At 56.9% G+C, this 12142-nt stretch overlaps 4 protein-coding genes across 4 annotated transcripts; 2 read left to right on the top strand and 2 right to left on the bottom strand.

The window, feature by feature from the left end:
- Nucleotides 1-1629: 1629 nt before the first annotated feature.
- On the top strand, nucleotides 1630-3525 carry LY79DRAFT_521708 (PET112 family protein; the record flags this gene model as incomplete). The annotated part of the gene is made up of 1 exon (XM_060555374.1): nucleotides 1630-3525. One exon carries the CDS (start codon nucleotides 1630-1632, stop codon nucleotides 3523-3525), a length of 1896 nt encoding a protein of 631 aa, XP_060411064.1.
- Nucleotides 3526-3722: 197 nt separating this feature from the next.
- LY79DRAFT_562999 (DnaJ domain-containing protein) lies at nucleotides 3723-4998 on the bottom strand. Its single transcript, XM_060558520.1, has one exon. It carries the CDS (start codon nucleotides 4717-4719, stop codon nucleotides 3766-3768), a length of 954 nt encoding a protein of 317 aa, XP_060411063.1. The 5' UTR covers nucleotides 4720-4998; the 3' UTR covers nucleotides 3723-3765.
- Nucleotides 4999-6062: 1064 nt separating this feature from the next.
- LY79DRAFT_330334 (P-loop containing nucleoside triphosphate hydrolase protein) lies at nucleotides 6063-8051 on the top strand. The gene is made up of 3 exons (XM_060552495.1): nucleotides 6063-6244; nucleotides 6308-6380; nucleotides 6475-8051. Exons 1-3 carry the CDS (start codon nucleotides 6201-6203, stop codon nucleotides 7945-7947), a joined length of 1590 nt encoding a protein of 529 aa, XP_060411062.1. The 5' UTR covers nucleotides 6063-6200; the 3' UTR covers nucleotides 7948-8051.
- Nucleotides 8052-10746: 2695 nt separating this feature from the next.
- LY79DRAFT_672175 (uncharacterized protein) lies at nucleotides 10747-11322 on the bottom strand (the record flags this gene model as incomplete). The annotated part of the gene is made up of 1 exon (XM_060564018.1): nucleotides 10747-11322. One exon carries the CDS (start codon nucleotides 11320-11322, stop codon nucleotides 10747-10749), a length of 576 nt encoding a protein of 191 aa, XP_060411061.1.
- Nucleotides 11323-12142: the final 820 nt, after the last annotated feature.

The raw sequence follows: 12142 nt of genomic DNA, 5'->3' as shown, positions 1-12142 counted from the left end.
GTCCTTATTTTTTCCCCCCGGTGGCAGATGAAAAGAAAGCATTACGTGGAGATGTCGCATCACGGAGGTGGAGAGAAATGCCGTACGTAGCTGCAAAAAGGCTTGAAAAAAAATGAAAAAAATAAAACAACAACAAAAAAGCTACAGGGGGAAAGACAGCATAGAGGAGCCGTATGATCAGGACTTGCGTGTGTCAGCCGTAGACGGGTTTGTTTCAGATGACCAGCAAGACCGGCCCAGCGTGATGGGGGGTATGACGGGGGCGACGGTGTGTGGTGCTCCTTTAGTCGAGCTGAATTTGGTGGTGTGGTGTAGGTGGTGTGGTGTGGTGAGGTGTGTAGCAGCGATGAGAAGTGATGATGGATCATCTTAGTATATACACTAGATAATCGACGTGTACGACCACACCACAACGTGTAGAGGAATAGGAATGAGAGTTGAGATGGATGGGTGCATCATGATGATACCGGCCTACCTACATTGTGCCGGGCAGTGTAGGTTGTGTCCGTAGTGTACATCTGCATGCATGTAAAAAGGGTACACGTGCCGTACAAGTGCCAAAGCCTACCGGGACGTCCCTTGGTGGGATCCGGGGGTTGGAATAAAGAACAAAACGGGGGGGGGCTGCAGGCAACTTTTGACGAGAAGGGGACAAATTGAATGAATCGGATGAATCAACAGGGCAGCGAAGAATGCCGTTGCATGATGGGTATGAACGAGCCAGTTTCGCGGAGCTGTTTCCCCCCAACTCCGGCGGCCCATGCCTACATTACATGACATTGCACTACATGACATCCCATGTAGAGCACCTGTAGAGCACCTGTAGAGCACATGTAGAGCACATGTAGAGCCCATGTATCCGTACCCCGGCGGCTACTCCGCCGCGCTGCGTGTCATTCCCGGCGCATGTGCGCGTGCCATATTCCTGCTTCTTCGTCCCAAGGGATGGATGCTCTGCAGCACCATTACATAATCGTCTTGTCCACCATCAGACATACCTGTACCTGCTAGGTACCGGTAGATATGTACGTACCTAGGCACTTACTAGTAGGTACGTACTCAAGTGCCTGGGTACCGTAGTTTAAACGACGGAAGCTGGTATGGCCTGGAAGCAACGGTACGTACTCTTCCTGTAAACCCCCAGCTTTTCCGTCAATTTTCATGCAACGCCGAGTACCAAGCAGCTCTGAAGCTATATTCCACAGCTTAAGTGCCAACTCTACCTAGCTCCGCGCTCCATTAACCCATTCACTCGGCAAACCAAACTCTTACAGAAAGACCACCTCGCCTTGTCGATCAATCACCAACTTGCAGAGCTTGAACGCCCGCATCCCGTACCTCCGACCGCCACCCACTCCTCCAATTGCGCTTGGCCGTGGGCCTCGAGCCACTGGTTGACGAACACATTGCGACGCGCAGAGACAGAGAGAGAGAAAGAGGGTGTGCTACATACATGCCCAACGACCAGTCAGCCAACGTGTCTATCCGATCCCGCCAAAGTGGCGCTCCTGTCACACCACGACCTTACCTCACCTCACGACAGCTCGACAACACCTCTACAGAACGTGCCGCATCCCCTCACCCGTCGTACCTCAAACCGATACTTGCATCCTTGGTCCCTATGCCAAAATGACGCGCATCCCGACCCGCGAACTGTCCCGCTACCTGTTGAGTGGCCAGCTCTCTCGCCACGGCTGCCTGACCGCGGCAAGAACACCATACTCCCGTTTGCCGGCTCGTCCCGTACCGGCATGGTCGCCTGTCGCACCCCTACGAGAGCCGAGAGCAACGTATGCGACCGTCCAGGCCGCCGCGACACCTGCCGAAGCACCACCGGTGCCCCTCCGGAAGAAGCTCAAGGAAGAAAAGAAGCAGCTTAAAAAGGAGGCGAGAAGCCAAAAGCCCAAGGGGAGCAACCAGACCGTCGAGGGCTGGGAGTTGACCGTCGGTATCGAGATCCACGCCCAGCTGAACACGGCCCGGAAGCTCTTCTCCCCGGCCGCCACCTCTTTCAACGACGACCCGAACTCGCACGTGGCCCTCTTCGATGTCGCCGTGCCCGGTAGCCAGCCGACGTTCCAGAAGGAGACCCTCATCCCGGCCCTGCGCGCCGCGTGTGCTTTGAACTGCGACATCCAGCCCGTCAGTCGCTTTGACAGGAAACACTACTTTTGGTGGGACCAGCCCTCGGGCTACCAGATCACCCAGTACTACGAGCCCTTCGCCCGCAACGGCCGGATCGAGCTCACCGCCCGCGATGGCATCGCCGCCGAGGACGGACAAGGCGTCACCATCGGCATCCAGCAGATCCAGATGGAGCAGGACACCGCAAAGACCCTCGCCCAGCCCAACGACATCTCCTGGCTCGACTTCAACCGTGTGGGCGTGCCCCTGATCGAGATCATCACCAAGCCCGAGCTGCACCACCCCCGCACCGCCGCCGCCTTTGTCCGCAAGGTCCAGGTCCTGCTCAACGCCGTCGACGCCTGCGTGTCGGGCATGGAGACGGGCGGTCTGCGTGCCGACGTCAACGTCTCGGTCCGCAGGACGGGCGACCCCAGCACCCCGCTGGGCACGCGAACCGAGATCAAGAACCTGAGCACCATCAAGGCCGTCGAGGACGCCATCATTGCCGAGCGCGACCGCCAGATCGCGGCGCTCGAGGCCGGGGACACGGTCGCCAGCGAGACCCGCGGCTGGACCCTGGGCTCCAAGCACACGCGCAGGCTGCGGGGCAAGGAGGGCGAGGTCGACTACCGCTACATGCCCGACCCCGACCTCGGCGCCCTGGTGATTGGCGAGGACCTCGTGAACCACATCAGGGAGTCCGTCAAGGAGCTGCCGGACGCCGAGCTGACGGAGCTGATCCAGGACTACGACCTGACGGCCAAGGACGCGCTCTCGCTCATGTCGCTGGACAACGGCGGCAGGCTCGAGTACTTTTACAAGGTCGTGGCCGAGCTCGGGGAAGCCCTGGCCGAGTCGGGCCGCGAGTCCGACCTGCGCACTCACGCGCCCCTCGTCGGCAACTGGATTCTCCATGAGCTCGGTCGGCTGACCACGGACAAGGCGGACCCGGGATCGGCCCAGCAGTGGACGCTGGAGATCACGCCCGAGGGCCGGTGCGACGCCGTGCCGCCCGCCGCCCTCGCCCGCATCCTCCTGCACCTGCAGAAGCGCGAAATCACCGGCAAGGTCGCCAAGGAGCTCCTGGTGGCGCAGTACCTGGGCAGCCTCGACGAGTTCGCCTCCGTCACGGACGCCATCGCCGCCCACGGGCTGTGGTTCCGGGAGATGTCCGAGTCCGAGTACCGGCAGCTCGCCGAGAGCGCCATCGAGGGCGAGGACAAGGTGCTCAGGGAGTTCCGGGATAAGAAGGACAAGAAGAACTACCCGCAGGGCAAGCTCATGTACCTCGTCGGCAAGATGATGCGCATCGGCGAGACGGAACGGATCGACCCGTCAGGCGCGGAGAAGGTCATGCGTCGGCTCATAGAGGAGCGGACGAGCGCGCACCAGGAATAAGTCGCTCTGTTGGTTTCATATTACAGAGGGGGGGGGGAGAGAAACACTAAACAAAAAGCTAGGAATCTAAGCCCCGTATACGTGCATCTCGACGCACACTTTATTGTACAAATGTATCATAACATCGTGTCAAGCTCGGTAATACGAGCGCAGGGCTTGTGTTGTTACCTCTTTCCCGGGGAGGCGGGGGGGGGGGGGGGGGGGGGCCTCCCCTCTTACTTCCAACCCACCTTGTGCTGCCTACTTTGCGCCCGGTGCAGGCCGCACGTCCAGCTTGGCCGGCATAAAGCCGAAATTGATATTCTCCCTCTCCCGCAGGAACCGCTCGATGCGCTCCTCCCGCCCCTTGCCGGCCGTGGCCTCGCCCTGCCTCCGCAGGGCCTCGGCGATGTGGGCCTCGTGGGCGTCCTTCCTCTCGAGGATGTGGGCCGACGAGTTCTCCATGCGCGTCGTCTGGGCGACGGTGCCGACGGCGAGGGCGGCGATGACGAGGGCAGCAAAGCTCGCGTTGGACATGTACAGCGGGGCCTGGCGGTCGGCGCCGCCGTTGGCGCGGCGGTGGTGCCAGCGCTCCCAGTCCTCCCAGGTGGCATTGGCAGAGGGGTTGCCGCCGGCGCGGCGCCACGCCTTGTCGGCCTCGCGGTAGACCTCGTGGATATCGCGGGGGTCACCGGCAGGGCCAGCGGCGGCGCCGGGAATCTGCCAGTGGGCGCCGAAGGCGTCGTAGGCGCGGCGCTTGTCGGGGGAGCTGAGGATCTCGTTGGCGAGGACGACGAGGCGGTAGCGCTCGAGGCGGGTGTGGGCGGGGAGCGAGTCGAGGGCGGAGGCGTGGTGCTTGTCCGGGTGGTACTGCTTCACGAGCTCGGCGAAGCGGGACTTTGTGTAGGGGGCGGCCTTGTCAATGTCGAAGATGTCGTAGGGGGTGGGGTTCGCGCAGGCCGGCCAGGAGGGAGGGCCGCCGGACTTGCCGGGACCCTTTGCCGTTTTTGCGGAATCGTTCAGGGGATGGTGGGCGTCGTTGCGGTCGACCGTCGCGTAGCATCGAGAGTTTGTTTGCTTCAGAACGGGGATGGACGGCGGTGGACGTGGTCTGGGTGGTGACGTTATCGATGTGTGGTGTGCGGGGACGGCGAAGAGGCTCAGGACGTTGTTGCTCGAGCAAGCGGCGAATGCCTTTGGCGTCTTGGAAACCATGGCGAAGCGGGAGATGATTCTGGCCCCCCTGGACCGGAAGAGAGAGAAAAAAAAAAGGAAAGAAAAGTCCGAGTCTCAAGGAGGTTGGAGATCGAGGTCGAGAGAGGGCATCTCGACCTCGGAGTTGGATCAGCTAGTGCGTGGTTGATGTTGGTAAGAAGGTGTCCAGAGGCCGATGGTTCGACTGTTGCCGCATTGGGTCAGTGCGTGCGTGCCCTTACCTCTGAAGGAGCCACCAGCAGCAGTAGCAGCTGCTATATACAGTATGATGAGTGTGGGTCAAGCGAGATTCTATTACGTCAGCAATGAGCATTTACCCAGACACCAGGCCGTAAACGTTCACCTCTCACCTCCTCTACAAAGCTACAAGTACATAGCCCCGACAGTATGTTTAGACCGTCACTTGGGCCAATCGGTTGGGAAGAGGGCTCTGTCTGGGGTGGCCTCGGTGAAGAGCAAATGGAAATGGAGGGAGAGAGAAAAATGAGGGGGAAGCTCTCGGTGAGGGGGCCACGGGCGACATGTCACCCGATGGTCCAAGACCTAGGTACCCTGAAAAGACACTTATTGCGTACGGTGAAGGTAGTTTTGACCACCTCGATTCTTCGTATCGCGGGCTTTGACACCAAGAAAGAGTCGGAACCGAGCTTAAAATATGCTTTTCACATTTTCTTTTTTTTTGAAAAATAAAAAATAAAATAAAATAATACTTCTGTAGTATTCGTACAAAAGCTGCCATTCTTGCAAAAGCGAGTGGCACCCAGCACGATGGTCACGTGGTCCCGCTAAAGACGCTAAACAGGGGTAGGAGGCCCGCCCGAAAGGCACAGCTGAGGCGCACCGAACGCACTGCGTCGTCGATTCAGCATAGCAAACTTGCTTCTTCTTCGCACTCCTCCACAACACACACACAAACCACACACCTCCCCTCAAACCCACGCAAACTCAACCATCCCACAACCTCTTGCGCTACGCCTCGTGGACGAAACGCATTTCCCCCCCCTCTCGCTGTTTCACTATCCCGAGTCACCAAACGACCATCACAGGATTCTCCGAAATCGCGCATCCACGATCCATTTTCCCTCACCCATCCGTCCCACCGCCTTGCTCGGCTGCACCGCAAACTCGTAGAGTCCGGCCTAGAAACCCACAACCTCTTTCTCTCTCTCCGGACACGGAACCCAGCGACGAAACCACGAAGTAGCCTTCTCTCACCCGCTGCGCTGGCACCTTGCGAACAACACTCTTCCTCGAGCGACAACTGCCCTTTATTTTTGTCGCCGGAAACCCAACCCTCGTCTGCCCTTCATAATTCCTGCCGAGCACTACGACTCGTCCGCCCCTCGAACCCCGATTCACCGCCAAGTGGGGAAAAGCAAAAGCCCTTTTCGCGCGCAACCAACCTGTCACCGGCAGCATCGCCTCCTCCCCCCCGTTCTTTCTCCTGCCCTTAGGCACATACTCCCAATACACATATTCAAATGGCGGAAGCACTCGCAGACAAGCTCAAGGCGACGAACCTGAGGTTCGCCCTCCTTCCTCCCCCGTGAACCCCCTGGCCAAGAGCTGGTTAGACTGACTGTTGCAGCGATGGCGCCGCGTCAGAAGACTGGAAGAAGAGCTTGAAGCTGCCTGCCAAGGACAACAGACAACAAACCGAGGTATGTGTCCCGCCCTGGTCCCCGCTGGCTTCTGCGACCGCTGCTACCCCCCTCGGCTCATTCGCCCGCATGCTGACACCACCTCCCCGCCCAGGATGTCACAAACACCAAGGGTCTGGAGTTTGAAAATTTCCAATTGAAGAGAGACTTGTTGATGGGTATTTTCGAGGCTGGATTCGAGAAGCCGTCGCCAATTCAGGAAGAAGCCATCCCCGTTGCCTTGACCGGACGTGATATCCTCGCTCGCGCCAAGAACGGTACCGGCAAGACCGCCGCCTTCGTCATCCCCGCCCTCGAAAAGATCAACCCCAAGGTTTCCAAGATCCAAGCCCTCATCCTCGTCCCCACCCGTGAGCTCGCCATGCAAACATCACAGGTCTGCAAAACTCTCGGTAAACACCTCGGTATTAACGTCATGGTCACCACCGGAGGCACCGGTCTTCGCGACGATATTATCCGTCTCCAGGATCCCGTCCACATCGTTGTCGGTACCCCTGGCAGAATCCTCGATCTTGCCGGCAAGAACGTTGCCGACCTCAGCGAATGCTCCATGTTCATCATGGATGAGGCTGACAAGCTTCTCTCCATCGAGTTCACACCCGTTATCGAGCAACTCCTCCAGTTCCACCCCAAGGACCGTCAGGTTATGCTCTTCTCCGCCACCTTCCCACTTTCCGTCAAAGACTTCTCCGACAAAAACATGGTCAGCCCCTACGAGATCAACCTCATGGACGAGCTCACCCTCCGCGGCATCACCCAATACTACGCCTTTGTCGAGGAGAAACAAAAGGTTCACTGCCTAAACACCCTCTTCTCCAAGCTGCAAATCAACCAGTCCATCATCTTCTGCAACTCGACCAACCGAGTCGAGCTGCTGGCCAAAAAGATCACCGAGCTGGGCTACTCTTGCTTCTACAGTCACGCCAAGATGGCCCAGCAGGCGAGAAATCGTGTCTTCCACGACTTCCGCAACGGTGTCTGCAGAAACCTCGTCTGCTCCGACCTCCTCACCCGTGGTATCGACATCCAGGCCGTCAACGTCGTCATCAACTTTGACTTCCCCAAGAACGCCGAGACGTACCTGCATCGCATTGGTCGATCCGGTCGTTACGGCCACTTGGGTCTGGCCATCAACCTGATCAACTGGGACGATAGGTTCAACCTATACAACATTGAGAAGGATCTTGGAACCGAGATCCAGCCCATTCCCGCCAGCATCGACAAGTCCCTCTACGTCTACGAGAACCCCGAGTCCATCCCGAGGCCGGTGTCCAACTTCAAGACTAGCCAGCCCGGTCGGGGGGAGCAGCAGCAACAGCAACAACAGCAACAGCAGCAGCCCGTGCAGGGTCAACAGCCCCTTCTCCAGGGCGGCCCGGCCCCTGGCAACTGGCAGACCCAGCAGCCCCAGCAGAGCAACCAGCAGAACGGTTATCAGGGCGGCGGCAGAGGCCGTGGACGTGGCCGTGGCGGCTACCGTGGTCAGAACCGCGGCGGCTACGGCGGCGGTGGTCGGGGACGCAGCCAAGGCCAGGGTCACCCCCAGCCCCAAGGACAAATGTCCTAGGGCCGCTCACTCATCTCCTCTTTATAGAAAGGCGTTCTGGCGTAAGCATCGCGGTGGAACACGCGACTGCGTCTTCTTTGGATTGTACATAGTTCCCATCTTTCTCTTCTTTGGTTTTCTGGAGGCGACACAGCACGATTAGACTGGGTCGGGGCATCTCATCCATGCACTCTCACACAACATACACACAACACACACACACACGCGCATGAGATCTTGGGTTTTCTCCCACCACTCACGATCACGAAACACGAAAAACCACTCAATCGGACCTACGACTTGTCAGCAAGCAACGAAAAGCTTCGTTAGATATTCGCAAACTTCGGCCTGTACCATACCCATATCGGATCTTACTGGTCTTTCTGTTTGACTTCTTTTTCTTTTTCTTTTCCCCTTCGGCCTTCTTGAAAACAGGCAGCTTCTCCCCCAGCTGGTGGAATACATGCTGTCCGGATCAACGGGCCGACGGGTCCAATCATTGAAAAGGACGACATTCCATGAACCGCAAAGGTGCTGCTGCGCCTGGTCTCGAGACGAGACACGGTTACCATGCCTTGCATGGTCACAACCCGATCCAATCTTATCATGCTACCTTGCTTCTTTCTAACGACGGCGTTTGGGGGTTTGGGTCAACAAGCGGCTGAACGGCATCGGCCCGCAGCGGCGTTCGCATGGGAGAAGGCCACATTTGATTTCTTGGCGGACAAAAGGAGGGGGTGGTGCCGGCCCTCGCGATCGAGGGCGGCAGCACTACGGACTGGGCGATTGGTCCGGGTCGGTAGCGCATCTCTGGTTTGAGCGCCGCGGTGTGTTTTGAGTATTAATCAATCAATCGCGGAGACGACTGATGTTGGTATATGACACGGAGGGCGACGGGGTGGCTGGCATCCAACGGCGTGTGTAGGGGCATGGTTCTGATCATCATGCGTTTTCTTTGGCAGGGGGGAGATTTGGTTGGAAGGCCCCTCCGTCCGGGATAGGAGGAGGAAGAGCGAGCGATTTGTCGTCGGTCGACAACACACCCAAGATATTGCTTCTTGGTGCCCGAGCACACACATACACTCTGACGGAGGTTTCGACATGATCCGTTCACGCACTCTACGCCTATGCCCTGCTACTTGTCGCGAGAGCAGGCTCGATAAACGACCGCAGAAATACCCGAGTATCATTATGCCCTTTGTTGGCCTTTTTTGGGCCTGGCTGGCCAGCCTCTTCCGAGAGTTCCCGGACCCTTTGCGAGGGCGACCCACTGGGGGATAGCCGGGAGTGTAGCGGAGCAGTTCTGGCTGGCGGAGGGCAGAATGGCCTTCTTTTGGCACTCACATCAACAAGAAAAAGAACACAGAAAAAAAAAACCCTTTTGGGAGAGGATCGCTGGATGGACTGGATGGCTTTCGGACCGGTTCGGTCATACGTCTGACATGGCTTACGGGCCTGTTTATTGGACCGGAACTGGTGGGCTAGATAGGTGTCTGGGCAAAAGACGTGGCAATCAAGTCACAATTCTCTCTCATATCCTGGTTTCCTGTTGTGACACGACGCCTTGTTGCAGTCGTCGACACTGGTCGTGCTGAGACGGCGCTACTCTTGGCAGAGGCTTGCCACGACGATTTCCTCCTCCATCGTCTTAGGACATTGGCCAAGTCTGACATGCTTGTTGGATCGCAGCGGCGGACGATCGGTTTGACTTGGGGCTCGACTGTGACTTTGTTCGACGGCGGCACGTCCCAGCAACGCTTACCCTTTTGCGGTGCCAGAGCCTTCATGATGACCGTGAGAGCTCTTACATGCCACTACCCCTTATGACGGTGTTGAGAAGGTATGGGAGCGAGCTAACTCTTGTATATATCTCATGGTGACTTATATAGCATCACGACATAGATGCAGCCTTGGAGCGCCCCTCGACCCTTGCCCCGTCGCAGGAGCAGTAGCAGCATGCACGGTACCCATTGTCTATGTGTAAAGAATGACTAAAGGGGTTTGGAATGCATTCATATCCCCGGAATGCCTTGATGTTCAACTACAGCATCGTCTTCCTTCGGGCGTGAGGGATACCAGTCTGTTTGCCTATGCAATGGGAACACCCCATGGACCAAAGCAAGTGCGAGAATATTCTATAGCCCAGGAAAATAACTTACTACATTTGACATTCATGTGCTCTAACCTGATACTTAAACGCGTAACGCAAGTATCAAATCCCACTAACTAGTCAACCCAAAGAGAGTAGGAGGCTAGCTATTAACCAAGACAACTGAGGGACACTAATTCTATCAGCACCAACCACCTGCGTCGCCAAATTTAAGTCGGATATGTCTGAGTGCCCCTTCGACGACGTCCACAGCCCCTGGTGATAACGTTTGAGAGGATGTTCAATGATAATAGTCTACAAGCCATTGATGAACACAGGCACTGGGCGGGGTGGCACCGGGGAAAATTGGTTATTCTGGGTGTATATAGTGAAAGTGTAGACTAAAGATATTCTCGCCCCAGAACAACAATAGGTTTGGACCCTTGGAATAAGACCCCAATGCACTGACTACACAAAGGTTCTGCTAGGCGTGATATGATACGAATCAGCCGTGTATAATCAACGGTCCATCTTTCTGCCCCATACCAATCCTCAATAGAGACGGTTTCTAGCTAGACGCTCAAGGCTTCTCACAACGAATACATATGAGCCTTGCATCAGCACCTAACGGGAGCTGCTCACAGCAAGGGGTGCTTCCACGCTGCTGATCCTTGCCTATGTAATCCGCGATCGCCTTCGAAGCTGCTATATGTCCCTTCTCATGGGCATATTCAACCGCCGACCGACCGTGGAAGAAAGCATTCAAACGGGGTTTTCTCGAGAAGCAGGAAAACGACGTCCCAGTCGCAGTGCTGGAGCGCGGCGGTCAAGAGACCGGCCGTGACTAGGATGCTGCGCGGACGCTGGATGGAGAGAAACTCAGTAACGTCGAGTCCGGCATCCCGAAAGATATCCCGTGGGCTGTCTGGTTTCGGTACAACGACGCCGCGTTTCCTCGTTACACTGATCAGCCTTGCTGAACCATACAAACGCGCGCAAGCGCCCACAACTTTCAGCGTCGATGTCTCGGTGACGCGGTTGACGAGCCCCGTGCACAATTTCTCGTTTCTGTTCTCGAGGTGAACAAGGATAGCCATGCTGTTGAGCTGCTCTACGCGCATGGCGAGATCTTTGGTGCTTACTATTCCCGAACCCGGCATCTTGGTCAGGTCGTGGCGGAATAAGAACTCGGAGATTTTCCTTGTCGGCTCCTGCGCCGGCATCGAGTAGTCGGGCGTCAGGACGTCTGGACCGCTCGCGTCCGCCGAAATCCCGCACAGGGCATAGATGACATCCCTCGGCTCCATGATCTTGCTGTGCCTGAAGTGTCGCAAGAGCTTGAAGAGGTCGCAACGGCCGGCCCACCTGGTCGTCGAAGTCTCTGCATATATCTCCCTAGTGGGCGTCTCTCGGGTGCTGGTCACCGCACGGGTGCTTTCTAGCTTCGTCCTCTAGCCATCCGAAGGTCTCCAACAGGGAATCCGTGTCTTCGGTTGCCGGGCCCAGCCAGATGAGGACCTGGTCGGCTTTTTGGTATATATCGCCCCATCTGTCGTTCCTGATGGCCCCGCTCTCTCAAAGTCGTTTAGTCGATGCAAATAGCGTCAATCCACAAGATTCTGTCCCGGTCTTGTTGGCGGAGGCGGAAAAGCGCTTCATGCAAGTTCTCCGTGACTGGCAGTCTCTTTTCGTTGACACAGACTTCTTGCGTGAGCTCGTGGTTCCCATGTGTAGGACAGAGCTTCGTAGGGGACACCGCAGCCGCGCTCGTCTAGGAAGACCTCGCAGACTATCGCGCTGTATCTCCATTTTGCCAGACGCAAGAGCCGAATGGCAAGCCGTTCGAGGTCCAGTCTGTCGTGCTGATAGAATTCCATATTGTAATTCAAATTCTACCGACGGGGGGGGGGTCGATGTATTAGTGAAAGTAGGCGTATCAAAGTTCGCATGTTGTGGCGAGTATATATATTCCAAACGTCAGTGTTTATTGCCAATGGAGACAAACAAGGCTCATTCTTCCCCCTTCCAGACTTCTTTCTGATGCGACAAAGACACGGCTACTATAAGGCATGGAAGCTGACAAAACATCAATCTAGTGTGATTGACCAGCACTGATGATCACATGGG

This window comes from Colletotrichum navitas, assembly GCF_030913465.1.
Source record: "Colletotrichum navitas strain CBS 125086 chromosome Unknown LY79scaffold_60, whole genome shotgun sequence".
NCBI classification, from domain to species: Eukaryota; Fungi; Ascomycota; class Sordariomycetes; order Glomerellales; family Glomerellaceae; genus Colletotrichum; species Colletotrichum navitas.
Note: the sequence above shows the minus strand (reverse complement) of the source record. Positions and strands in the feature narration are given on the sequence as shown.

Excerpts from the sequence above, each read along its gene's own strand:
- LY79DRAFT_562999 (XM_060558520.1), bottom strand. The coding sequence starts at position 4,719 with ATGGTTTCCAAGACGCCAAAGGCATTCGCCGCTTGCTCGAGCAACAAC.
- LY79DRAFT_330334 (XM_060552495.1), top strand. The coding sequence starts at position 6,201 with ATGGCGGAAGCACTCGCAGACAAGCTCAAGGCGACGAACCTGAG. Across the intron at positions 6,245-6,307 it reads CTCAAGGCGACGAACCTGAG|CGATGGCGCCGCGTCAGAAG; the intron begins GTTCGCCCTCCT and ends TGACTGTTGCAG. Across the intron at positions 6,381-6,474 it reads ACAACAGACAACAAACCGAG|GATGTCACAAACACCAAGGG; the intron begins GTATGTGTCCCG and ends CTCCCCGCCCAG.